Genomic DNA, 26,972 nt, shown 5'->3' on the forward strand with positions numbered 1-26,972 from the left:
TCGAAGGTGCAAAGAAAGTACATAGTGTCGTAGAAGGAACACTCACTTGACACACATCATGAGGCAAATGTCATGGAAGGAACACTCACTGGACAAAGGTAGATGCCAAACAAAAGGCAAACATCAACCCCCTCATGTCACTTTATAAGTAGTGCACATACAATAAGGCACAAGATGTGCAAGATCCCAAGTAAACAATGCATGATGGCACTTTATCTCAGTGTGTTTGCATAAAAGAAGCTACAATGATAAGAAGACTAGAAAAAGAAAGAACAGCCAAAACTGAGACATCCTACTTAGAGAAGAGATCTCAGGACCTGAAACAACCAAGATATTTACTAGAGTGTTGCAAAGCAAAAAACTGAATAAAATATTCCTGGAGTAGAATCTGGAAAGAAAACCCATATGACTAGAAAGTACACAGAACAAGATTTCCAATGATATAAAGTTTTCAATAAATGGAGTTTGGATGCTCATTCTACAGCCCCAGAAGTGCAAAAAAGAGACCCCACATTGACTAGAAAAAAGTACAGTCAAACAGCAAAATTGGAAAAACATTCCAACACCACGAGGTCCAGCTCGGAACTAGCTCTCCGACTCTTATTCATTTTCGAAAAAATGACTTTGTTTGCCCAAGTTATGACAAAAAAACCAACCCCCCCTAAAAGAAGCAAAAAAGGGTGGTTGTCTGGTGGTAAGCAGGTGGAGGTGGCCCATATGCGGCATTGTGGTGGCGGGCGGTGGTTTCCGGTGGGCGCGGGCAGCGGCTGGGAAGCGCAGGGGGTGCTCAAGAATGCAAAGGCAACGATGGGGAGAACACCAGCGGCGGCGGGGAGAGCATTGGCGGTGGCGGGGAGGGCGCCAGAGGACGAGCGTCAGCGGGGCCGGAGGGGGCCAGTGGCTGTGGCAGATGCGTGGGGTAAACCCCCAAAAACAATTTTGATTTTTGATTTTTCAACAAGACTTTTGCCAATTTTGTGATTTTTGTTTTGATTTTTGAAAAAAAAATTCAAACAAAAAATCATTTAGCCTGCATGCCGTAAAAAGGCATTTTTTTTTTTATGAATTTTTTTTTCTCAAACTACGTGTCAGGGTCGTACGACATGGTACTGGAGAAAAAAATACTCCCAGAGGCCCAGGAGCCAAAAATGGTCAAGTTTTAAATGATCATAGGGGTTTTTGGGCCTTCTAAGCTTGATGGTGAGGTCCGTTTAGACCCAAAGTGCTTAGAAAAAAAAGGCCTATCCCTAGGTGCATAAAAAACTTCTAAAAAAATCCCAAACTATTTCCAATGCAAAAAATCTTAAAAACAAGAACAGATAGCTACAGATCTGAAGCTCTGATACCATGTGAGAGTTGAGAAATACAACACCATAGGAGCCCAAATGATCTCTGCAAATTGAATAAACATGTTACAAGGAGAAGCAAGGAAGCAATAATAGAAAAACAAATACACAGAAAATATGCTCAAAAAGATGAGAGCTCAATATTCACAAAATGTGTAATGTGATAATATTACAATACAAAGAAAAGAATTAACCTCTAATAGGTCAAGAAACCCTAAAAAGGAAAACCTAGGCTTGCACATAATAATTAATAAAAGAATTAATTATTATGCACCTAAAGTTACTTAAATAATTAAACAAATGTTGTTTAATTAATCAAGTAAAGACCCGATTACTCTAACACAAAATAGGTGCTCACCTAGGAGAATTTATGAAAGTAGAGATTCTAAGGTCCTTTCCTATGTGTTCTATACAACAATAACAAGGAATGTGTCTCACATATCTTCTTTTAGTGTGCCTTTGCTAGAGAGATTTGTTACTTTCAGTAGGGGGCTTAGAAGCAAGCTTGCATTTACGCTTCTTCTTTGCTTGATTTTTGGAGTAGTTTGGAGAGGTCCCCAACTAAGACTTTATTCCTTTATGTTTCTTGGCATGTTGGTTCCACTTTCATTATTTGGCAACTTTGGCTAGAAAGGAATCATAGGATTTTTCAGGGTGGGAAATTTGGGGTCCAACACATATGTCGGAGGGTCATTAGTATGATTTAGGAAACCTTATCTGCAAAGGTGTAATCTTTTTGTTTCTGTGGACCTTGGATACTTGGATATAATAAATAATTTTGAATTATTTGGTTGTGGTACAAGCTAATCCTAGCAAAGGACTTGTTGGCATGCTAAAACAAAGATATTGAGAGATGGACAATGGTCTCCCCCATCTCATCGAGTCCTAAAGATTAACACAGATGACTCTTCCAGGGGAAATCCTGGACATGTTGGGATTGGAGGTATTAATAGAGATAGTTTTGGAGATGTCCAAATTTTCTTATATATATATATAGGATAGGATAGGAAACTAATAATTCTATGGAGGCTCTTGCTAGTCTTTTTGTGTTGGAAAGCAGTTGTGCTTTGGGCAAGCATGAGATTATCTATGAATCAGATTCTTAGATTGTAGTTGACATGTTAAATTTTCAAAGGTTAGATCCAAGTATATTGGTTGTTGGCCTTGTTGTTCAAACAAATCCTTACAGTGTCTATTTGAAACATCTATCACTTTTTGTCACATTTCGTAGGAATGGAGAAAAGTGGTTACATATTTCATTAAATGGGATTTTGATCAAATAGATGGTAGAATGTTAGTAAATGGGGTCAATTACCCCTAGAGTATTCGCAAGATTTAGAAAGTTGGTTTTGGAAGACATGTCAGGTTAATTGTTGGGCCGCCTTGAAGTCTCCTTGGGTGGGTGCTTTGTTATTGGTTGTAGGTTTTTTCAGATCCATTGTTCTTCATGTTTTGTGTTGGTTCTTTCTAATTAATAAATTTTTACACCTTTTTAAATTTTTTTTTTATTTAAGGTAATATTTTACTAGAGTAAAATTTCAAAACTATCACATTTTTCATAAAGAAATGGTTAACACAAATATAATTTTCTTATTTGAATTTTTTAAAGAGTAATATTAATGTTTTAGATTGTATAATGATTTAAATTAATGCAATTAAAAATTCTTAATGTTTATTAAATTTTTATTTTATGTAAATTAGTTGGATATATTTTTTTAATATATTTAACAGAAGAATTTTAATTATTCTAAATTTTAAAAAAAATGAGATCATGGAACATCACAAAAGAAAAAGAAAAAAATATTTCCGATAACTTAAAATTTAATGGATGAAAAAAAAATCAATGAATACTTATTTCTTAATAAATTTTTTAAGTCGAACTTAATTCTCTCTACTAATGCACCATATACTTTTAAAAAAATAAAAATTAAATATATTCTAATATTATACTAACCTACTTGTAACTTTTTTTCTTTTAATATAATAAAACTAATTAAAATGTATTAAAAAAAGGATAAAGCTATTTTCATAAAAGTGCCCTTGTTTGTAATAATCTAGTGTTGAAGTTTATTTTTTGTTGAATTTGTCTCAAAAGAGGCGCTAAACTACCACATAAAAATTCACAAAGACAATTTCACGAATACTCTCACCTAGAAATGTTGTAGTTAAAATATTACATGCAAATTTAGCTTACTTTGAGTTTTAAAATTGAATTATATCTATTTAGTGGTTTTGGACAGTGTGTGTACCATGTATGTGAAGTATTTTAGACAAAATTATTTAATCTGAAATTGTTTAGGGCAAAATAGTTTCACTTGACATTGTTTATGGTGAAATAATTGAAATTGTTTAAGGCAAAATAGTTTCACATGAAATTATTTAGAGTGAAATGGTATCACCTAAGATTATTTAGAATGAAATAGTTTTGTTGATGGAAAATGTGACACGACGAGTCAAATTAAAACATATCAATCCATCCCAACACAAACTAAAATCAACTTCATTGATAATTTAAAGATAACTATTTTTAATGATTTTAAAATTTCTTATGTGGAAACTAATAAGATTGTATTTTCATCATTCTATATATCATCCAAATTATTTATTATTATGCCTCAAAATAGTGAGCAAGCTAAAGTCAAAGTGAAACTTATCAATCCACCCCCCACACAAACTAAAATCAACTCTACGTAAGAATGATTGATATGATTTGGGTTCAATATCATATTCATAAAAGCTATATTAAACATGTTTTTTTATCTTAAAATTATCTATATAAAAACCAATAATATTTTGTTTTCTAGGCTTAAAAGTGTTAAACACTCACAATTGACTGACATTCTCTAGACTTAATATATTGCTTAATATATGTAATTTAAGACTCGCCATCAAAATCTAACACTTGACTGATAATCATAGTTACTAATATCAACTTAAACTTAACTTCAGGATGGTTTATTTGGAGCTGTGAGAGATTCAACGAAGCTCCATTACGTTTCAATTTTGTAAAGCTTCAACATCACTTAGGCAAATTCCAAAATGGACATCACATCCAGAGCCCCACAAATGTGAGATGATCCTTTCATCTCAAATCCAATGGGTCATCCTCACGGGCTATCAAGATTACTAGATTAGATTCTGGCTTCTCTGAGTGGTAGACAACTATCACAATCTCATGGCGACCCCATGTAACAACACATGGGTAACTCACCCGCATTCCAAATTTGACTTAGACGATCCCAAAGCTTGGTCAATTCAAGGGAAGAGACTCTTAACAGCTTTAAGCCCAACGAAGAGGACGTATGCCCAACTCTGGTTTTGTCCCATCTCCATAACTCTAGCATCATTGATAACGTTTAGACTAGCTCCAAAACTTCAAGGATTTTACCAAGGCCTTACCATCTTATTCCCATTTGAATTTCTAATCACATGATACACTTTACAAACATTCATGAATATATAATTAAGGAAGATTTTATCTCTTTGGATAATATAAATTGGACCCTTTCCAATTTCATCATTTGTTTATATATATGACTATGAAACGTGGAGGAATCTCGACTCTTCATTTCATTTCACAATCTTTAACCTTCTTTTATTTACTTCATCCCTTCTCATTTGCTTACGTCTCCTTCCATCTAGCATTTAAATAAATCTCATTCATTCATTAAGCATATTTCACCTCCTATTTGGACCGTTTTCAAATCCAAAAAGAAAACAAATTTGGACCTTTTATTTTGACACATCCCTTCAAGTTATTTATCTTCACTCTTTGTTTATATATATGACTAGGAAACGTGGAGGAATCTTGACATTCCATTTCATCTCACAGTCTCCAACCTCCATTTATTTACTCTATTCATTTCCACTTGCTTACATCTCCTTCCATCTTGCATTTAAAAGAAATTTCATCCATTCATCAAGAATATTTCACCTCTTGTCACTTGTTAAGAAAGTAGGATGCACACTCATGCAAAGCAATCCTAGCACATAATTTCATCCTTTAATCTAAGCCCTTCACTTCCAACTCCGAAGGTCAATTTAAGAAGGCTTACCAATTGATAGTTGCATCCATCATTCATAGTGCTTACATGCTATCAAAATGTGAATAAGATCAAATCAAAGGAGGACCCACATTGCAATAATTCAACATATGGTGTACATTACAAATATTTAGTGGAGGTATAATGATCTTTTTTATTGTCATTTTAACTTCAATTTTTGCTCTAATTTGAGTATATATGTCTTATATGAGTTTGAGTTTTATTGCATCTAACTCTCTCATTTTAGCTCAAAATTGAAGTCCATATTTTTAGCATGTCTGGAGGGACTATTGTCCCAATACTAATATTTATTTTAGAGCCTCTTTTGTAATTTTTTAGAGGCATTTGATGTTCTTAGATGCATTCTAGGTCTACAACTTTTTCATCCAATCTCATGGTGTTTGTGCCTAATACTTATTTTGACCTTTCAACACAAACATGTTGCATGGTGCCCTTTCATAATTATAGCATCTACATGGACAATATACATGTGTGGCACCTATGCCCTAGCCTATGGTGGATATGTAATCTGACCATCCTTGTTTCTCTTAACCTTTTTTGGAAGGATTTCAAACTCCTAGGTTTTGCTATCATTTTTTTGGTTTCTTATACTTTTATTGGCGTATAGTAGCTATTGTTTATCATTTTGTCACTAATTCATTAGGCTTTGTAGATTCCCTTTTACAACCTTTCACTATCATTTGGCTATATTTTATTTTGCACTAATCTTCATGCAATAACTGGAATGATTTTAAAAGCTGCCTTTAGCATCTACAAATTCTGAGATATTTTAGACAACATGTGTAAAACGTATACATTTACAATAAAGTTTGTCCTCCTCTATGGCACCTCTACATTTCCCACGGTGTTTATATCATTCTATGATAGTTAGTTTGTTTATATTCATCTTTGCATAATCTTGCCTCTTGGCATGCTTTTTTTCCTATATTTTATCCTTTATAATCTTTCTAACCTTTTTTTGTGGGATTTTAACTAGTTTTATAAGCAAACCTTCATGTTTAGAATCTTGTGGACCTTTTACTGCAAACATTTTATTGTGGTATCTATGCCTATCTTATGGTGTTTTTCATTCATTGTGGCATTTGTTCTTATCATATGTTGTTTCTACATCTTTCATGGTATCTATGCCTTTTCTAACTTTATTTTGAGTCTTTGTTCTTTGGTTTCTTGTTTCCATTTCAAAGTAGTGCATGTACCATGTGTATTTTATGTTGATAAAATAAAGTTGAAAGGGCGTGATCCATTGTATAATAGAACAATCAATTGATAAATTAAACAAGTACCATGACATATAGACAACCCAACAAGATAAAAAGTGAGACAAATCTACAACCAAGCTACAATACACTACATCACCCAAAGAAGATATTAATTGGGACCCTAAGGCTCCACTTAGACAATTTCAAACCCAATGCTATTCAATCTCACACTCTTCACACTAGTATTTGATTGTCAAATAGATTTAGAAAGACCTTTCTTCTATCTTGATGCAACGGTCCATGAAATACTATCATCGAAGTCCTCAAAACAAGAGGCAAAGGTGATTCCTTTATAGAGGGACCATCTATGTGCATATAGAAAACAATAAACTAATGAGGTGGAGTAGACAAATTACAAGCATCTACCACATGATAAAGTTGAATTTGAACCAATGTTGAACACATAACATGCTTGATTACCAAAGTAGGAGGTTGTTGGGACTCTCTAATGGGAAATGGAATTTAAGAAGCATAACATTTTAGAATTGCACAGAACAAGAGAACTAACAATCTAAGAAGAATCATCATCCTAAATGGTGCTATCAACCAAATAATTAAAAGCATGAATAGGTGCCCTATGCAAGTGCCTATGTAATTTTACCATATTTTCTAGCATTAATATTTACCATTTTAGTTGACCCCTTTTTCTATTGTGGATTCAACTATCATGAATATCTTACTGTGAACTTGTAGGTTCAATTAGAAATGGTCTAGGCCATTAAAACTACTAATAGGTGGTTTGTAGGTTCACCTGAAAATAAGACTCATTATCAAACCCCTTTCTTCTATTTTTGTCTAAACATTTTTCTTTAAGGGTTAAACTTAACTTGTGTATTTGTACAAAGGTTTTTTTTTAGATTTAAAATTAATTTTTGTGGTGTCTTCAATCATTTCCCAAATTGTGTTTTTTATTCTCTCTCCTCATGCCTTAAGAAAACTTAGAGATAAAAATGAAGCTTTAGTTCTTAACTTTCTTTTTAATTGGTTTGTCTTAGATTTCATCACCAAGTGGATGAACTGAACCTTCAAAATCCATTGATGTTTTTAAGTTTGAGATAATAAATAGATTCTCCCATCGAGAGGACATTCATCATTATGGATAAACTTGCAAGAACTTTATACCTTGCAAAGTGAAGGTGGAGAGTGGGTTACCCTCTCACATCAAGTTGCTAGACATAACCTTTCATTTCGTGAACTTGGACCTCAAGTACCTTTGAGTGTATCAAGGATACCTTTAGAAAGTCATGATAATCCTAGATAGAACCTTTGATTGTGTTTAGTTTTAATACTTTAGTAAGTAGTTAGCCACAAGAAGTTACTCACCATGTACCCATATAATTATGTGTTTAGGTCGTGTATGCTCTATTCCCATACAATTTAGCAATATTGAGTAAAACAAAATTGGCTAGTGCCTCATTGTGGGCCATACATTCCATGCTTAGAATGACCTAGACAAAGCATATTGGTGGGATTGTAATCACTCACACGCCAATTACTTAAATTATCCAAATTATTTAAGTATTTACTTTGTTTACAATTGTGCTAAGAACATTCTTATCTTCAAAACTTATGAAAAATCATCATTTTAACATCACATCATAATCTTACCAACAAACATCCAAAACCAACTTTTGTAATCAACATTTGAATCCAAGGTCCTTAACAAATATCAAAATAAAATCCACTTTTCAAACCCTAATCCAAACTCAACTTCAATATGCAATCGTCCTTAAATCCATCATCATACTCCTAATCTACCAATCAAATTAATTATATCCCTAAAGCCTTAGTCTATCTCCAACGTCAAAAGATTGCATTTCAAATTGTCCATAGCCCTAGGTGACATCCAAATTGAAAACATCATTATCTTAAAACCCTTGGAAATTTGAAAATCCCCTCTATATCCTTAAAATCAAGACATCCAAAAATCACATCTCTATCCTTATGACCCTACATCATTCATAGGACTCAAATATATCCTTAAAATGTTGCATTATCCTAGGTTCCAAACTAAATAAATTCAAAACCATACCAAGGATCAAATGTTTTAAACATCCTTAAAACCTAGCATTATCCTAGGTTCCAAGGATCCAAAGTTTGAAATATCCTTAAAAACTTGCATCATCTTAGGTCCCAAGGATCCAAAGTTTGAAACATCTACTTGGTCAAGTCCCATAACTTGTCAACCCAATAAAATATCCAAATTACAACCATCAAATCCTATCCTTGGAGCCTTCAAAACCAACCTTAAACAAAACCAAAACAATAAATATCTTCCTAACCATTCATAGAATCCACCACCCTATTTGATCAAATCATCCAAACTATGCAAATCACCGAAAAATTATCCAAACCCATTGTCTAAAATAAATCATCCCATTTTAGTCAATCTTCGTATTCCTCACCCTTCTCAATCCAACCACCCAGCCATCATCACTGCCTATTTGATTCAAATGAGACTCTCCATCAAAACTCATTATCCAAATCCAAGACTTATTATCTAAAGATCATCTTTAACAAATTGAATTGCACCAACCACAAGATAAATGTCTAGGCTTGGAATAATTGAAGAAAATACCTTTCCTAGTCAATTTATAGTAGCCTAGATTGCCTTTTAAGGAGAACCATCTCACCCACATGATTGAAACAACAATGTGATGAGGCTTCTAATAAACCTAAATATACCTTTAATCATCACAATTTCCTTAATTCCAAACAAGGATGTGAGCTTATGGAAAGTATCAAAGAGATTAACAAACATACAGTACTTTGATTATACCTCTAGCCACCATCGTGACAATGGAGAAAATCTAACCATTATCCATGAAACTCCAAGTCATACCAATGATTATACCAACCTTCATCTTGATCATAATATGTGATCTCAATCCAAAATACATGTTTTTATCAAAGGAAAAAAAATCCCCATGAGGATTCAACCCAACATACAAAACAAACCTCTCATAAAATCAATCTTCTAAGCATTCCATCAACCAACCCAACCCAACCCACCAACAAAACTCAAACTGGAGCTAAAAACTATTAAAATGTTTCAATTGGGGACATACCAAAATTAGTAAAAATTTCAAGATTTGTTCGATCTCACATATCTCATTCCCCCCTTTATTTGAGATTTCAAAGTTCAGTAAATACAAAGGTAAGAGTGACCCTAAAAAGCATGTTATGGAATGTTTCAAGGATTGCCAATAGTGACCCGCAAAGACACATACTTGCTTCACCTTTTCCCCAAATTCTAGAGAGACAGAATTGCAATGGTTTAACACCAACCTATAGGGTCTATTGCTACCTTCATCTATTCTATAGAAAAATAGTCTCAAACAATTTTAATATAATTTTGAGCATGAACTAACAATTATAGATATGTGTAATGTTCAACAACAATCAAGAGAAGTATTAATATCCTTTCTTAAATATTGGAGAGCACTAGCAAGTTGATTCCCTTATCAAATATAAAAAATACAAGTACAAATTTTCATCACAAATCTTAATGTAGAGTTGGTATTCCATTACAATTAGATTATGTTTCAACCTTTGATAAAATCACTGAGAAAAGTATTCACGTTGAAAATTCCCTCATTGCTAAAGGATTGATTAAAAATATACTCCAAAAACCAAAACTAAAATTATTTATCAAAAATAAGATTCAAATAGTAATGGTATCACGAACTCTAAACACATTTAAATTCTATAACCTCTGCCATCCCTCATTATTCCCTTCAAAAAACCTAAACAATAAAAGAACAATACACAAACACATCATTGTGGAAACCCATCAAGGTAGTCTTCCACATAATAATCAAGGCCAACAAAGTCTCTTTCTTTTTATAGAACCCTTCAATGAAATCCAACGCAAGCCCTCTTAATATAAGGAGGATTATTATTGTGATTATAATAAGAACAAATGTCATGCCACAAGCAAATTCATGAAATTGAAAAATTATATGCAAGAGCTCATTGATCAGGGTAAAAATTAAAGTTAAAGGACAATCTAACTCATCACCTAATGAAGAAATGGTAATATACCAAAATCCATTCTCTAAACATAATCAACAATACCCCACTCACAATAAAAATAAATAATAAGATTCTCCCCCCATAACATCCATTAATATTGTAAAAAAAACCCTTAATTATGCTTCTATCCATTCAAAAATTGAGCAATCTAGTGGATGGGTTCACAAATAAAAATTTAAATATTTTTATTGTGTTGTCATTATACAAAAAAAAGGTCATTATGTAAGGACCCCCTTCAATCAATCCTAAAAAGAAATATGATCTCATCAATTAGGTTGAGCAGGTTCCCACTCAAATATCAATCCTAGACCTCATCTGCACATCTCCCACTCATAGGGATGTCTTGAACCAAGTACTTCGAGAATCAAGAGTGCCTAATGTGATATACTCCTTGCACTTCCAAACCGGCATTGATCACTTCATTATTGACCAATGTATCACCTTCAATCTTAGTGATATGACTCCCTTTGACCCTTCACATAATTGTCCCTTCCATATTCAAATCATCACTCCAAATATAAAATAAAAAACATGCTCATAGATAATCAGTCAAACCTAGATAAATGTACATTCATATTGGTGGATTAACTTGGTTGTTATACAAAGTCTTTGTGCCCAAAAACCATCACTATCAAATCTTATGATAACGTAGAAAGAGAATCAATTGGAGGCATTCACCTTCCTCTCAAGATAGGTCTCGTATTGTAGAAATTCTTATATCATGTGATAAACATGGAACTCCATATAACATTCTCTAGATCACCCATGGATTTATTCTATGAGGACCATTATTTCCACATACCATCAATGCCTATTTTTTCCTATAATGTTGATAAATTCACCATGTTCCTACTAAGCCTCACCCCTTTTAGTACTACAAAATGTTAGAAGGCTAATTTCAAAAACCCCAGAATTTTCCAATCTCTAGGGTGAATCCCAACCCAACTTCCACTAAATCCACATCCTATATCAACATCTCCAATATCCCCTCCACTTTCTCCAATTTGACCCCCAAACAAGGAACCCTCAAATCCTCCTCTAAAATTATCTTTAAAGGATATAGAGAACACTAAATCCACAAAATCTTTTGAATAGCCAGGCTTCATGTATCTCCTCAGTCCTACAAACAACTATGTCCAAAATTAAAGGATCCTTCCCCAATGATGCAACACAACCCTACTACCTTCATCAATGATGCAAAAGCATTTGGGAGCATGGGCAATCATGCACAACCAAAAGAAAATGTTTTCTTTATTTGATCTCTTATGTTTTGTTTTGTTTTGTTTTATTTTGTTTTGTCCTTGTAGCGAAGGTTTTCAAGCATCCTTTGCACTCAACCATCACATTGAGATTAAATTTGTAAGCTTCAAAGGTTATATGGTTTAAAATTCTTTGAAGAAAATATTTTAATGTCTCTTATTTCTTAAGCTTTTTTCTACCAAAAATGAATGGAATAAAACCCAATGCCCAAGAAAATAGTGGGCAATTTATTGCTTCTTTGTGCTCAAAATCCAAATTCCAATGACCCTATTTTGGGAGATATTCTATCTCAAGCACCTAGAAATGACAAGAAAGTGGAGAAGTTGTAAATGAATTAGTGGGAGGAGTTACAAATAAAAGAATGTCAAAAATTATTAAGAAAAGTGGCCTAGTAGTTTCAATGCCTAGAAGGAGGAGGAGAAAGAGAGGGAAAATGCACAAATTTGAAGAAGTTATTGAATGCCCAGGAAGGAAGAAAAATATCGAGCTAGAAGTAGTGGATATGATTTATTGTTAAGAATGAATGAAGGTAGAAGAAAACCAATGCACAAATTGAAGAACTCGAATCAAAATAATGCATGAAATGAGATGTCTCTTAATTGTTGAGAGCATCATTGTTATATTTGTAATGATTTTTGGGTTGTTGAAAATGTTTTGAAAACAAAATTTGGTTTGAGGAAGCAAGTTTTGATGTAATTTTTCCTTTAGCTTCTAAAGATTGGAGAGTTTTATTTGATTTTATGTCAATAAAATAATGTGTGTAGTTATTGTAGAAATGAGGTTTTCAAGAGGTTTCATTTTGAATATTAGCTTAGTGGTGCTAGTAGAAAAAAATATAGTGAGCATGTATTTTTATAGATGAATATGGGAGATTTCATTGTACAGTTTTTTAAAAGAAATTTTAAAAAACTTTCATTTGCAAGTTTAAATTATTTTTCAAAGAGTGGTTAGTCACAATTTTTTGTACCCATTTTTAGAATTTTAATGAAGTTAAATTAATATTGTTGTCGGTTCATTCTATTTTTTGAAAGTGTTCCTCTTACTTGAAAATTTTGAAGGATTTGTGTAGTGGTTGTGAATATCAACACTCCTTTTTGGAGTTCTTGATCTCTAATCTACATCAATCCATCATGGCTACTTAGCCAACAAGGATATTGAATGCTCCAATGACATATGGCTCTACAAAGAAGAATATGTTATTTTCTTTAAGGAAAATAAGTACCCCATTCCATTGTGCATGTGTCAAAGGGAAGGATCTTATCATTCATAAGTTAAGAATTATTGATCTTTTACACCCAGCATCAAATGATAGCACTCATGGGTTAAGATATACATCATGGGATGAGTACTATGATGCTATTAGTGACATAACTAATACCATAGAACATGTCTTTCCCAATTTTGACAATGATGAAGAAATTTTCATTCCTAGTCCTTATGAAGAGCTTGCCACCACAAACCTCTAACATTATTACCAACCACCTTGATCTTATTAACTAGGACCAATGAGATCTACCCTTCTTTGGCAAATTTCAAAATGATGAAGCAATTCTCAAGTTCATTCAACTTCATAATCATATGCCCCATGGAGACCACAACAAAGTATTTCAAAACCTATTAGACAAATTAAATACTTTAGCGAACAATAAGAGTTTCCCTATCCTAAGGAATCCCTCAAGACACATAATTAGAATGGAAAAAACCACTTGATTTATCATCAAACTTTAACACTTCCAAAGACAATAGTATACCTAAATTGCACTCATTTATGAATAACTCCATTTGCCTCTGGCACTTGCACCTCTTCAAGATAGGTCATCCCACCTAATTGAGAATCCATTTACATGAACTTGGTAATAGAATATAAACCTAAAACCACACAAATAGGAGTTTCTCTATAACCCAAAAAAGAGAAGGCATTCTCGATGTGCTTTGAGACTTCCTTGGTATAATGGCATGGTGCTTTTTTGATATGTCATGCTTAGATCCATCCTTATTCATCCATCATCCAATGATCCAACCAAATGCCAAACTAGTATGATAAAAGCTAAATATTGCATCCCAAGGTTTCCCTTTTAGTCAAGGGAAAATTGCAAAATCTATTTGCCATATGGTTCATTTGGCTTATTATTATTATTCTCAATGCACTTTTTATGTGGTTCCAATAAACAAGAAAAAAATGTATTTCCATCTATGTTGAGTTTTGAGATATTAACAACTCGTCCCCCAAAGAACTTTTCATTATCAATAGCAATATCATATTGGAATTGCTAGTTATGCATGAAAATTTGTCCCTCATGGTTGGCTTCTCAATATATAATCAAATCTATATACGCCTAACAATCAAAATAATAAACAATTCACCAATTCATAGAAATATTTTACTATAGGGTTATGTGTTTTGGGCTGAAAATGTCAATGCAACCTCCTAACAATCCATGATTATCATCTTCATTAATATGCAGCATGAATTCATTGAAGACTATGTGGATACATATTAGGAAATCCAAGGTACAAAGTGGACCACTAAACTATCTTATGCTATATATTTCAAAGAGTCAAGGAATATAAGGTTTGATTGAATGTTGAGAAGTGTGTCTTTAAAGTAACCTCAAGAAAATTTCTAGGTGTCATTATTTCTTGATGTGGCATAAAAGTAAAACTTGATAAAGCAAAATCCATTGCAAAAACTCCACCCTCAAAATAGATATACAACCTTCAATGGAAACTTTATTTTATTCAACGATTTATTATCCAACTCATGGATAAATGGTAACCCTTTTCACATTTACTAAAGAAAAGTGTCAACTTTGAATGGGATGAACAAAGTCATCAAGTGATCAAATCAAACAATATGTCACTAATCCATTACTCCTAGTGGCACCCAATATAGATAAGCCCTTAATATTGTACATTTTAGTAGCATGTCTTAAGTTCTCTAATAGTGCAACATGATTATCAAGAGCACAAAAGGACCATCTATTATCTCAAAAGACTCTAGTAAGATGTGAGGTTAACTACACTCTTATGAAGAAGGCATGCTAATAAGATTCATCATTACATGAGTAATGTTGCAACTCACCTTATTACCAAAGTCATCCCCCTCAAGTATCTACTATCTAAAGAAACTCTTGCTAGTAGAATGGTAAAATGGGTCATGCTTCCTACTAAGATTGATATAGAGTATGCAAATCAAAAATAAATTAAAGGACAAATTATCATCATTGACCAATTGATAAAATCTCCACTTCAAGACGATCAACCATTAGCAATATGATTTCCAAGTGAATCCATTCTTGATACTGGGAAACAAAATTATTTACATTATACTTTAATGGTTCTTTCACTGCCCATAGTTTCGGAGAAATCATCTTATTTATCACCCCCCAAGGAAATCTCATCCTTTAATAATTTTGAATAGGGTTTCCATCAATAATATAACAAGATATGAAGCCCTTGTCTCTTGTTTAAATCTTGTAGTACAATGAAATATTTAGTGTATATAGGTATTCAATGACTAATTTGTAATCAACTAGGCTACTCATTTATTCCTTATAAAAATAATAAATGCGTGACTTATAAACATATGGTGGATATTTTAAAATAATACTTGCTATCCATATTGTTTGCATAAATATCATGCACCAACAAGATTTTTTGATGACATGGCTATCATAGGATCCCTCTTAAACTTGAATACTAATCCACGAGAATACAAATTCCTTAAAAGTTAACTTTTAATCCCATATGATATCCTTTGAAGTAAAAATAGTTTGTGAATTAGTTAGTACCAATTTCTCTTGGTATATTAACATTTACACCTTTGTCCAAAACCAATCCCTTCTACATAACTTTTCCTCCAACCAAAACAAATCCCTTATCCAACATAACTCTCATTTCATCCTCCTATATGGAATTCTCTATTTTAGGTGTTATGATGGAACCTTTCTTAGATTTATCAACTCATAAAAGGTTAACCTAGCTCTTTAAGAGGTTCATAATAGTATATGGTAGACTCACAACAACATGGTCCTCACCAAGAAGTTAGTCTACATAGGCTATTATTGACCCACCATGGGAAATGATGCATGCCAATATGTAACAAATCGTATATCTTAGTAGAAGCATGGAGACATCTTTCATGCCCTATCATAAGTTCTCTATATAATCACCATTGTGATTCCCTTTTCTACATGGATCCACAATCTCATTGGCGAGATAAACCCATCATCCTCTAGCAGACAGAAATTTATTATCACTCACACAAAATAGATCAAATTTATTTCACTCACATATATTGCTAGACTACAAATATCCAAACTTGTCATCTATCACATCATTTGTCACTGGCATACACATTACCATCATCATTAATAATGACAAATCCTTCCAAAAAATATGAAGTGCAAACCATTTACCAATAATTCCATACTAAGCCCAAATGGTCCACACCATATTGCCTATAAGGCAAAGGCCAATCGAAGGATTCAAGAAAAAATGTTATATAAATCCTAAAAACTATTAATATTGATGTTGGTCATGACTAGCACCTCTAGGTCAATCTCACCCTATTGGCCTAGACAACAATAGCATCCACACCCCCACTAATATCATACCTTACTCCCTCGTCTTCAATGTCAAATCCATCTTTCCAATCAAGGTCAAGTTACCATCCATAGAAAATCGTATTTCAACTAAGGAATGTATAGTGGTACGTTGAATGAGCTTAAACTCCTTGTTGAGAACCAACTCAATTCCTTAAATAATGTACAAGCATATTAAAAATTTGATTACATCACAACTACAATAAGTTCATCCAAAACATGGATAGGCATCATGTGTAGAGTCATTTTTTACAATAGCTTGGGCAAGTACCATGATGAAAACCTAGAAAATAGGTGTTATCTATAGAATCGTTTCATTATCTATAACAAAACCTCACATCTTCCCCCACCTCATCATTCACCCACATTATCACCATCCTCGTATCCCAACCCCATATTTCTACTTATTTCCCAATACCCTCCATCCTAAGTCATTTTCTCAAGACCACCATCCTCCCCCATTATATCTCATCTATGCCCCCTTATTCTAGCTTCCCACTACAATAAATAGCAGTTTATGCCCCCTTTCATTGGGATTTTCTTTTATACCCCCTCTATACATACCCCTCATTCATGTGTATGATTTTACTTATAGTTACTCACCACCTACTTTTCTTGTGCTCATCTTATCTTCCTCCACCAATGCATGTCCCTCTTTCCTTGATTTCTTTCTAGACTAAGGACATTCTCTTGCTAACTTATGTTTGGAATGGTTCTCATAGATATATCCCCTCTCTCATAGCATAACATTACATTCTCCTGCCATGTACCATCACCATATCTCTTTCAATTTATCCTACCCCCACCTCTCATTAGTCCCTCACCACTTAACCAAATGCAGTCAATTCCTCTCATCCACTCCCATTTGAAAACCACTATACTTTATATGTATCCCTTACCTCATCCCTAATGATTTTCTCTATCACTGGCATTTACCCTTGTAAATCACCATACAATCCATCACATCCCCCACAAACCCTTTTGCTTCAACATTATACCAATTATTAAGTCATTATTTGTTGCATTTTTTATTTTTATTTTTTATCGATATGTTTTTTTTATTATATGCATATATTTATTTCTTATGATTCAAGAGCTTCATTCAACACACCATATATTCCTTCCTTTAGGTATCATTGACAATGTCCAAATGAAGTCTTGAACTTCAAAGATTTTACCTAGTGTCTTACCATCTAATTCTCATTTTAATTGATACTCACAAAATTGTACACTTTGCAAAACATCATGAATATATAATTAAGGAAAATTGTGTTCATTTATATGATTATTGATGAGACTTACATAATTTATATCAACATAAATAAATAATTTCAAGAAACTATTTATACTGTATATATATATTAACAAAAAATGTAGAACATTAAAAATTGGTTTGCTAATAAAATTATGTGACCCAAAAGACACTAATAAAAATTTCAAAGCTTAATATTCAATAAATTATATCCTGACACCTAACTAATTTATCTCGATACTCAAATTACAAATGTTATTTGATTTACTATTCCTTATTAATAACAAACATTGATAATATGAATTATATAAGCCAAAGACATTATATAATACTGTAGATGTATAAAAACGACCATATTCCTAAATGAATATTCAATGTTCATTTTATTCTAATTCCTCTATTTAGTTAAATCTAATTTAATTAAATTACCCACATTCTTCTATTTTAATTAAATAAATTATTCAATTTATTTAATTAAATTCACTTAAGCCCTTTACATCATTTAATTGAATAAATCATTTTATTTAATTAAATCCCTTCTCCCTACTTTTTAATTAAATTTACATTTAATTAACTAATTTATCCCAATTGAATAAATCTAATTTATTTAATTTCCCAACTTGCAACCAAATTAAAATAAAGCAATTTATTTTAATTAATCCTATTATCCCTCATCCACTTGCATTTTCCTACATCTCCCACTTTCATCCTAACCCTATTCCTAATTTCTTCTAGAATCCATCTAATCCTAATCAATTAACCTAAATCCATTCATTATCCCTTTTCCCTAAATTTGAGGAGGTCACTTCTCAAATTTGGAGTAAAGTCTTCAAAAGGCATTAAAGCCTTTATGCCTTCAACAAGCCAACTTGTTGAATACCCCCAAATTTGGAAGGACTCTTATAAATGTGTCCCCAAAGTCTTAAAACCATTAATGGTTAACTAACCCTTAGTGGCATGGTTAGAGACTTTTTGCCGAACTTAACCCTCATCTAACCCAGGGGTCTCATCAAGCATTCATTGCTTTGACCATGGTTATCCCTTTAACCTTTGCACAAGAGTTTATCCCTTGGGTAAAAGCTTTATCCATTGGATAACCCTAACCTAACCTTAACTCTTACCTTCGAAGGTAACCATGAGGTCTTCTCAAGAATTTAATGCTTCTTTCATCTCCTCTCAAACAATCTTATGTTGACAATTGTCACCATTTCATTGGTGAGAATTGTAAGCATGGATTGATAAATTTCAATCCTAACCCTTGATTAATTCCTTCAATCTTGACCATCCATTGCCCTATTTTCACTATAAATAGAACTCTCATTCCTCCATTTTAAGCATCAATGCAAGCTTTTAGTATCTCATTTATGCTCAAATTTATCAATACATCTAGCTTCTCTTTGTAATAGGAATTAATCTAATAAGCATTTTAGAGTATTTCCTTTACCATTAGCTTAGATCATTAACTAGTATATCATGTTAGGATAGTATTGCTACTAACCCTGTCATCTTATAATCTAGTCTACTTAATTTCTAGAATCATGCATAGATAAGATGCATTTCATGGTAAAATTAATCTAAAGCATCCCTTGTTCTTGCATTCGTCATCCCTAAGCCACTTTGCTCAGTGATCTGAGAGGAAAGGCATTGGCTTGAGGGACCTTGTGAGATAGAGAACCATGGAACCTACCTTGGGAAATTGAGTCATTCTTCATGACTCCATAACTTGCACCAAGAAGTCTTGTGGGTGTGTGAACCAGCTCTTTGAGACCACATTTTCACATTTTAAGTTTCATTGGCTCACTTTTCCCGCACACATTTCTGGAGCCCACCGTGGGACACTACCCCATTAATCAAATCGGTTTTTAAAAATAATCACTTTTGCAGGTATGCAGAAAATAGGAATCAACGCGTAGGGAACATCCCTTAGCGCATTTGGTTAATCATCTAGCATATCCGGCTCACTGTTCGGTGCATGGGACTCATTCCCTAGCACGTAAAAACCATCACTTAGTGCATCAACTTTTTAACATTTTCCTATAGGTTTCGGCATGGGAAAATAATAGCGTAGCGCATTCCAAAAACAGTTCAGTGCATCGGGTCTGTTCGATAGCGCATCCCGGTTGTTTTGTAGTGCGTACAGTCCTTTCTGTAGTGCATTACAGATAGAAGGCAAAAACTAAAATTGTAACCAAGCCTAAATTTAGACTTGTTGAAGTCCACAAGAGCCTGTATGTTTCTAACTATTTTGGTTGGTGTTTTGTAGGATCTTTAACATTTTCTTGCAGGGAGGAGCATAGTTTTACTTTTAGAGTTACAATAGTTTAAGTTTTTACTAACTTATTTAAGTTAGTTAAAATTTAAATTCTTTTAATTCTTATGGGATAAAATTGAACTCACCTTGTTTGGGCTATAAAAAGAACCACAAAAACAATCCTTTTTGCTTTTCCTTGGAAAACAAATTTTCACTTTGGGCTCTAAAAAAACAAGGCAATTTTTCATTTTTGCAAACAAAGGGACTTAAAAAGAACTTCATCATCCTTTGGTGCATAAAAGGATCCACTTCAAATTTTTCCAAAGTAAAAGAATCACACTTGTCCAAAGTCAGTCGCAACTAAAGAGAGAAGATCTTCCCCTTTTCACCGATTTTTTTTTGTTGACCAAACATCGGATTTACTTTGTTGACCAGTTCTTTTGATAGATCAGACAATCATTGACTTGAAAGGATAAAATAAACACCATGTTTTCATGGAGCAACATATCCATATATATTTTAGCAAATTATTGCCTTGAAAAATAAAAAGAACCTTGTTTCCCTTGTCTTGAAAGTGGAAGGAATATGCTCTCCCCTTAACTGGGTGATCAAAAAGCTAGACCATTCTTATGTTTTCAGTCATATTGCATTAAATCCTTTAGCAGGCCTGCCTTCCCGAGGGGTTGAAAAACTCTTAAAGCCATTTTTGGCCGGTGTGAAGGGAACGACCTAAGTGGGAAACGACTTTGAAGCCAAGTGTTCCAACCCATTATAATCAAAAGTGGAAAGTGACGAAAGTCCTTTTCAACGGTTGGGTGTAGCGATTAGCCTTCCCCCAGTATCCTTGAGATATGTAAAGCCTTTGTTCTAAAGGTTGGGAAGCCTCCTGAGGGAGTTTATCACTGACGACCGAACGAGAAGCCTGATTATGAACCTTAGCATAGAAACTTTGAGCTGAGTCAGTATCCAGACATTTGTAATATCATAGTGCAAGGGTGGGGAAGAATCCACCCCCAAGATCGCTCACCATATATCTCCCAAGATAACTACTCAATTGTGAAACAATTCACTTTGGGTTAATTTATGGCAAAAGGCAAAAAAATGGGCGCCCCCTAGGGGGTGACAGGGTTGTTTGAGCTGACGGAGTATCAAGACTAGTGGGCTATGATATTACTTATGACCCTTGAATAAAGAGTATGACTGAATTGCTTGTTGTATCTAAACCTGTCAAAATATTGGGGATTTGAACACATCCTCGCAGAACACACACTCATTGTTTAGATTAAACAAAATGGTTACTTCTTTTGTGTCATGCTTTCATTTGTTACTTCAGAAAATCATCCATCAACACTGAAAACTAAAAACCAAAGTTCCAAAAAACGTAGAAAAATAACCAAGTCAAACTATCAGCAACCTCTTAGCACATGGAAACCATCTTTTAGCACATTAGACCTTCACCTTAGCGCATTAAGTGTTAACATTAGTGCTTCATCAGAATCCAAAACTAGCAGTTTCAAGTAGCACATTTTGAAAACAGTTTGGCACGTTGAAGCAATAGCTTAGCGCGTAGAGACTAAACCTTAGCGTGTAGGGTTTAACAGTTAGCGCGTTGGTGGCCCATATTGGTGCATAACATTTTAAACTAAGACAAAATAAAATAAACTAGTTAGCACGTAAAGGGGGTAGCTTAGCACATGGAGTCTTTTCTATAGCGTGTTAAGGACTTTCTATAGCACATTACATCTCTATCTTAGCGTGTAGCAAAAACCAGAAAATAGGGGGCAAAACAAAGGTCATTTTTGAAAAATTTGAAAACAATTTTAGGAGCTTTCCTTCCTCAGCCTGAACTTCATCCAATAGGAAAACTGAAATAGAGTATCCAAAACTATTCTCAAAACAAGTTTTTTGTCGAACAAAGTTGTCCAAAATCTAAAAACTAGTCGCAAGATAACACATCTCTCTTATCAAAATTAGGAAACCTCATCACAGGTATCAAGCAGGTCCTTCAATCAAATGGATTTCTATCCCAAAACACTCTTGTTTTAAAACTCCAAGTTGTCAAATTGAGTTTCCATATTGGGAAAGCTCGTATTCCATATCATTTGACATGCTTTGTCATGAGGGGGCATCTGAACCTTCATTTTGATAAAGTAAAACTTGAGTTTCCAAAACAAGCTAAACTAAATCCTAAACAAATCAAAGGAAACCATTAATCGCTTGTGCATGACTAATCCTCATATTCTGAGAAGAAAGAGTATTTATCATAACACTAAGTTGAAGAAACAACAACCCAGTTCTCTGAAACTTGCCAAACGGAATAAATTTTTATATATCAATCGCCAACTCTTCAAATCTCATCGAACATTCCTTCATCATATGCGCTTGTATCTTCAAGACAAAACAAATGAATTTGACAAGGAACCATTGAGGAGTAGAGCATTCTATCAAAAGTCAGCATTCAGTCAATGCCTGAATCAAGGAGGAAAGATCAATTTGGCCTTCTTTCCCGAAGAGTGCATCACTTACAACATACCCCAATTTGAACCCTCAACCCCTGAACAAAATATCGAAGAGGAGTTCGTTCCTTTTGTCATAGAAAGATTTTATTAAATGCCTCTTTTTACTCATTCTCAACAAAACAAACAAGGCGAAATACAACCAAAGTCCAATAAGAATTGAAGATTATCAAATCCTTTCGAGTGTCTAAATCTAGAGGACACCAAAATTTCTGAGGAACTCCTCCTAGAATGTCAAGAAAGCGCTTCATTATAAAAACTTGTGGAAAGACTCATGGAAAGCGACAAGGAAAAATATATGTTCATGCTCACAAGAAAAGGAGTTAAACTTCCTGAAGACTTTGACACTGATATTTTTAGAACAAGGTCTCGACATTATGATTATCAAGAACGACAAAGAGAGGAAGAAACCCGTGACCCTGAGAAAAACCTACATGAGCAAAATCTACCAAAATAGAACTTGCTCGAGCAAGATATCTCTTAGCAAAACATCCCCGAGCCAAACATACCGTTCCACACACCATTTTAGCTTAGAACTAATACAAGGGAAGAACCCTTCCCTCAGAAAAATAATGCACCTTTGATTGCTCTTGCTCAACAAATGAAAATATTACAAAGACAAATGCAAGATATGCAACAAGGGACAACAATACAGTACTCCTTAACTGAAATTTGTCCTTATTTGTTTGACAGATGATTAAACATGGTACCTTTTCCCCCAAACTCATACATTCCAAAATTTGACAAATATGATGGGAAAAGCGATCCCTGTGATCATGTTCAATAATTATGTACAATGAGTCTTGAATTCGCCCATGATGACACCTATTTGATGAGGTTATTCCCAAGACGCTTGGGAGGACAAACAATGGAATGGTTATCCAAAATCACACCTCCTGTCAAATCATTCAATGAATTAGTCAACAAATTCATAACTCAATATTCCTATAACATTCAGCACGCTATCACCATGTTAGATGTCTGTAACACCAAATAGAAAAATAATGAAATGTTCATGGTATTCCTTCAGCGTTGGCAACGTATGGTTTCAAGATATCCTCGAGATGTGCTTGAAAAGGAAAAGATGGAGATTTTCATCAATAACTTGAATAGTGAGATGAGTTACATACTCAAACTTCAATGCATACCATCTTTTTCCAAATTGATTGAGAATGGCATCCAAGTAGAAGAGGCATGTGTCAAGAAAGGAACATTAAAATTCTTCAAAGAAGGAACAAGTTCATCCAATTACAACGACCAAAACAACAACAACAACTTAGACAAATCCAGATTCTGGACCAGAAAGAAAAACACTGGAAATGAAGGAGGAAATGAATCAAATGATCCAAAATCCAAGCAACCAGTGCTAGCATTATTAGGTAATCCTCAAGCTACAAAGAATCCCAAAGGTGCTAACCAAGGCACTGACACTTATGCACCAAATACCAATCAAGATCAACTCAACACAAACAACACCAACAATGCCCAAAACAATAATACCAGTTGAGGACCTAATCCAAACTCACGAGGTAATGCAAACAACTTTCCAAAATACATTTACACACCACTAGGGCAATCACAGGAGTCAACATTCAGAGAACTCCTGGCAAAAAAAATTATCTCCTTACCAGCAATCAACAACTTTGAACCACAAGTCAAACCACCCTGGTGGAATGACTCTCACTTTTGTGATTTTCATCGCAACAAAGGTCATCAAACAAATGATTGCATGAGACTAAAAAATAATTGTGCAAGACACGATTGATAGAGGCGATTTAACAGTCGATGGTCTGAAGACAAATGGTGACCATGGAGCCTTTAAAAATCCTCTTCCAAACTACAACAAAGATGGAGCTTCAACCTCAAATGATACACGTGGAGCTCGTATCAATCACATATACAATACACCATCAATCATATATCAGCTGAGGACAATCAAGTCAATGTTATCACAATCAAGGACAAGCGTGAACATGAATCTGTCAACGTAACAACCAGAGCTCCAAAATGTCTTGAAGGGGCATATGTCAATAGCAAACACCATACCCAAAATTCAATATGATCTAGTCAGTCAACTGCGCAAAACTCTTGCTCAAATATCTATACTAGAGTTACTGAAACTTTCGCCAAAACACAAAGACATATTGGAACAAGCGTTATTGGAAACAAATGTACCTCAAGATCTGGATGCTGACAAACTCCAAGCCATGGTAGCTCATATGACAGAGCCTCATACCCTCACTTTTTCTGAGCATGCTAATATCTCATTGAGCCATCCACACAATACTCCACTCCACATTGAAGTGTTGGTATACAAGCATCAAGTCAAGAGAGTATTAATAGATGGAGGAGTTGGACTCAATATCTATACCTTAAAACTTATATGTTCATTAGGCTTCTCCAAGCAATCTATTGATCCATGCAAAAAGGATCACTATCAAAGCATATGATGATGAAGAGAGATCATCCAAAGGAACAGTAATGTTGTCAATTCAAGTAGGGCCAGTACAAATGGACACTATGTGCCAAGTCTTAGACATAGACCTCACATACAATATCTTATTGGGTCGACCTTGGATACATGAAATGCAAGTAGTACCTTCTACTTATCATCAGTGTGTTAAGTTCCCCTACAATGGGTAGGAGGTTTCTATATCAGCATATCATAATCCATTTCAACATTGTAATGCTATGGGGCAGCCCAAGACAGCTTGGTTCCACATAATAGAGAAAAACAAAGTTACTCAGCACCAAATCTTTAGCAAGAAAAGTCTACATCACTATCTATGGATTTCAAGCAGAAAATGGAAATCAAAGAACAAGGGATGGGAGAATACTCTTTGGAACCCATGTGTTTGGCCAACTTACCAACATCATCTAAATCTCATGGATTACCTACAGTATCAACACATCAAGTAACCCAACCCATCACCAAGTTTGATGGCAAATTTATCCAACTAGGCACTCTAGCACATGAATCAGAGGAAAAAGACATCCTTAGTTGGTTGTACAAGGATGAGGAAGAAGACATAGCAGCTACTGTGGAGGTAGCTATACCAACACACCTGTATGGAAAAGGCTACTTGATCGTGCAACAAGTGGGATACAAGGGCAAAGGACCTATTGGTAAATGTCAGGAAGGCGTCACAGAACCATTAGATCCTCCTTCGCAATTTAGCAATGACAAGAAAGGATTAGGCTATGAATACATTCTACCACCAAAGAAGACACCACACAAATACCAAAAACCTCAGTGGAAATCAAAAAAGAAATACAAGACTCCTGGCAGGAGGCACTATTTGAGTCAGTTGAGACAATACGTAAAGAACGTGAAAATCAAGAACAAAAGCAATATCAAAGGAAGCCTATCAATCAAAAGAAGGAAGCATCTACTGCAGAAGCACATCATATTCAAGAACCAATATCCAACAAAGAAGAATCATCTCCTAGTAACATCATTCCTCCTCGAGTAGAGACACTATATGAACAAATGCAAAGAGTGGAAGCAAGATCTAACACAGAATCAGAAAAAACTATCAAACTTGTATCAATCATCAAAAACTTGTTCTCACCCTACAACATGCCAGTCCACAGCATTGCCAAAATCTGGGATAATACCTGTGAGACTGATTCCAATGAATATGAATGGGGCAGTTGTTCTAATGTTACTAAAGATATTGGTACAAATGACAGTCATACACTCATCTCTCAAGAAGAACATGGCACAGAATCTAGACCACTTGAATTTGGTCCACAAAATATCTAAGACGCTAAGGAAAATGAGCTGCGACATTAAGAGCAAGTCTATACAGAAGATGATACCATCGAAGACCTCGATGAAATCCTTAACTTCTTTAACACCTAGACCAACCGCGATGATACCTTCATCCTAACACTTACAGCAGCAGAACTTGATCCACCTAACAACTCCTTACCACTTGTCTTTCCTGACCTCATAAATTGGGACGAACCTGAAACTCATGATATACCAATTTTCCCAAATGACGAATCCATTATCCATTACTTGTGTACTGTTAACCTGAAAATAGACTCTACCAGTGAACAAAGTAATGACATCTGCAATCAGGGGAGTGTCAAGTCTCTCAGTCGCAAAAAATGAACAAAATAAAAGATCTACTACTGAAAACTAGTCAATGGCAGCAATAGATCACAAAAAAGTAAAAATAAAGGATGCATCTGAGGGTGAAAACCTTTGTAAGGCACCTAAAGATGGGAGATTTGACACTCTTCTTGAGCATTATCATGAGCGATCACCCATATTGATTGAGCCCACTCAATCAATCAACATTGGTACTACAGAAGGAGCCAAAAATATATACCTTGTAGAATCTTTGACATAGGAAGAAAGATCAGAGTTTATCAAA

At 34.2% G+C, this 26,972-nt stretch overlaps 1 protein-coding gene across 1 annotated transcript in view; it reads left to right on the forward strand.

Moving 5' to 3' along the window:
• The first annotated feature begins 717 nt into the window (after positions 1–717).
• LOC131045625 (putative leucine-rich repeat receptor-like serine/threonine-protein kinase At2g24130) overlaps positions 718–26,972 on the forward strand; it is a 95,104-nt gene continuing 68,849 nt past the window's right edge. The window contains exon 1 of the mRNA XM_059219075.1: positions 718–919. Within this exon, the coding sequence (XP_059075058.1) occupies positions 718–919 (202 nt within the window). The remainder of the gene's footprint in view (positions 920–26,972) is intronic.

This window comes from Cryptomeria japonica, chromosome 4 (genome assembly GCF_030272615.1).
Source record: "Cryptomeria japonica chromosome 4, Sugi_1.0, whole genome shotgun sequence".
In the NCBI taxonomy this organism is placed as follows: Eukaryota; Viridiplantae; Streptophyta; class Pinopsida; order Cupressales; family Cupressaceae; genus Cryptomeria; species Cryptomeria japonica.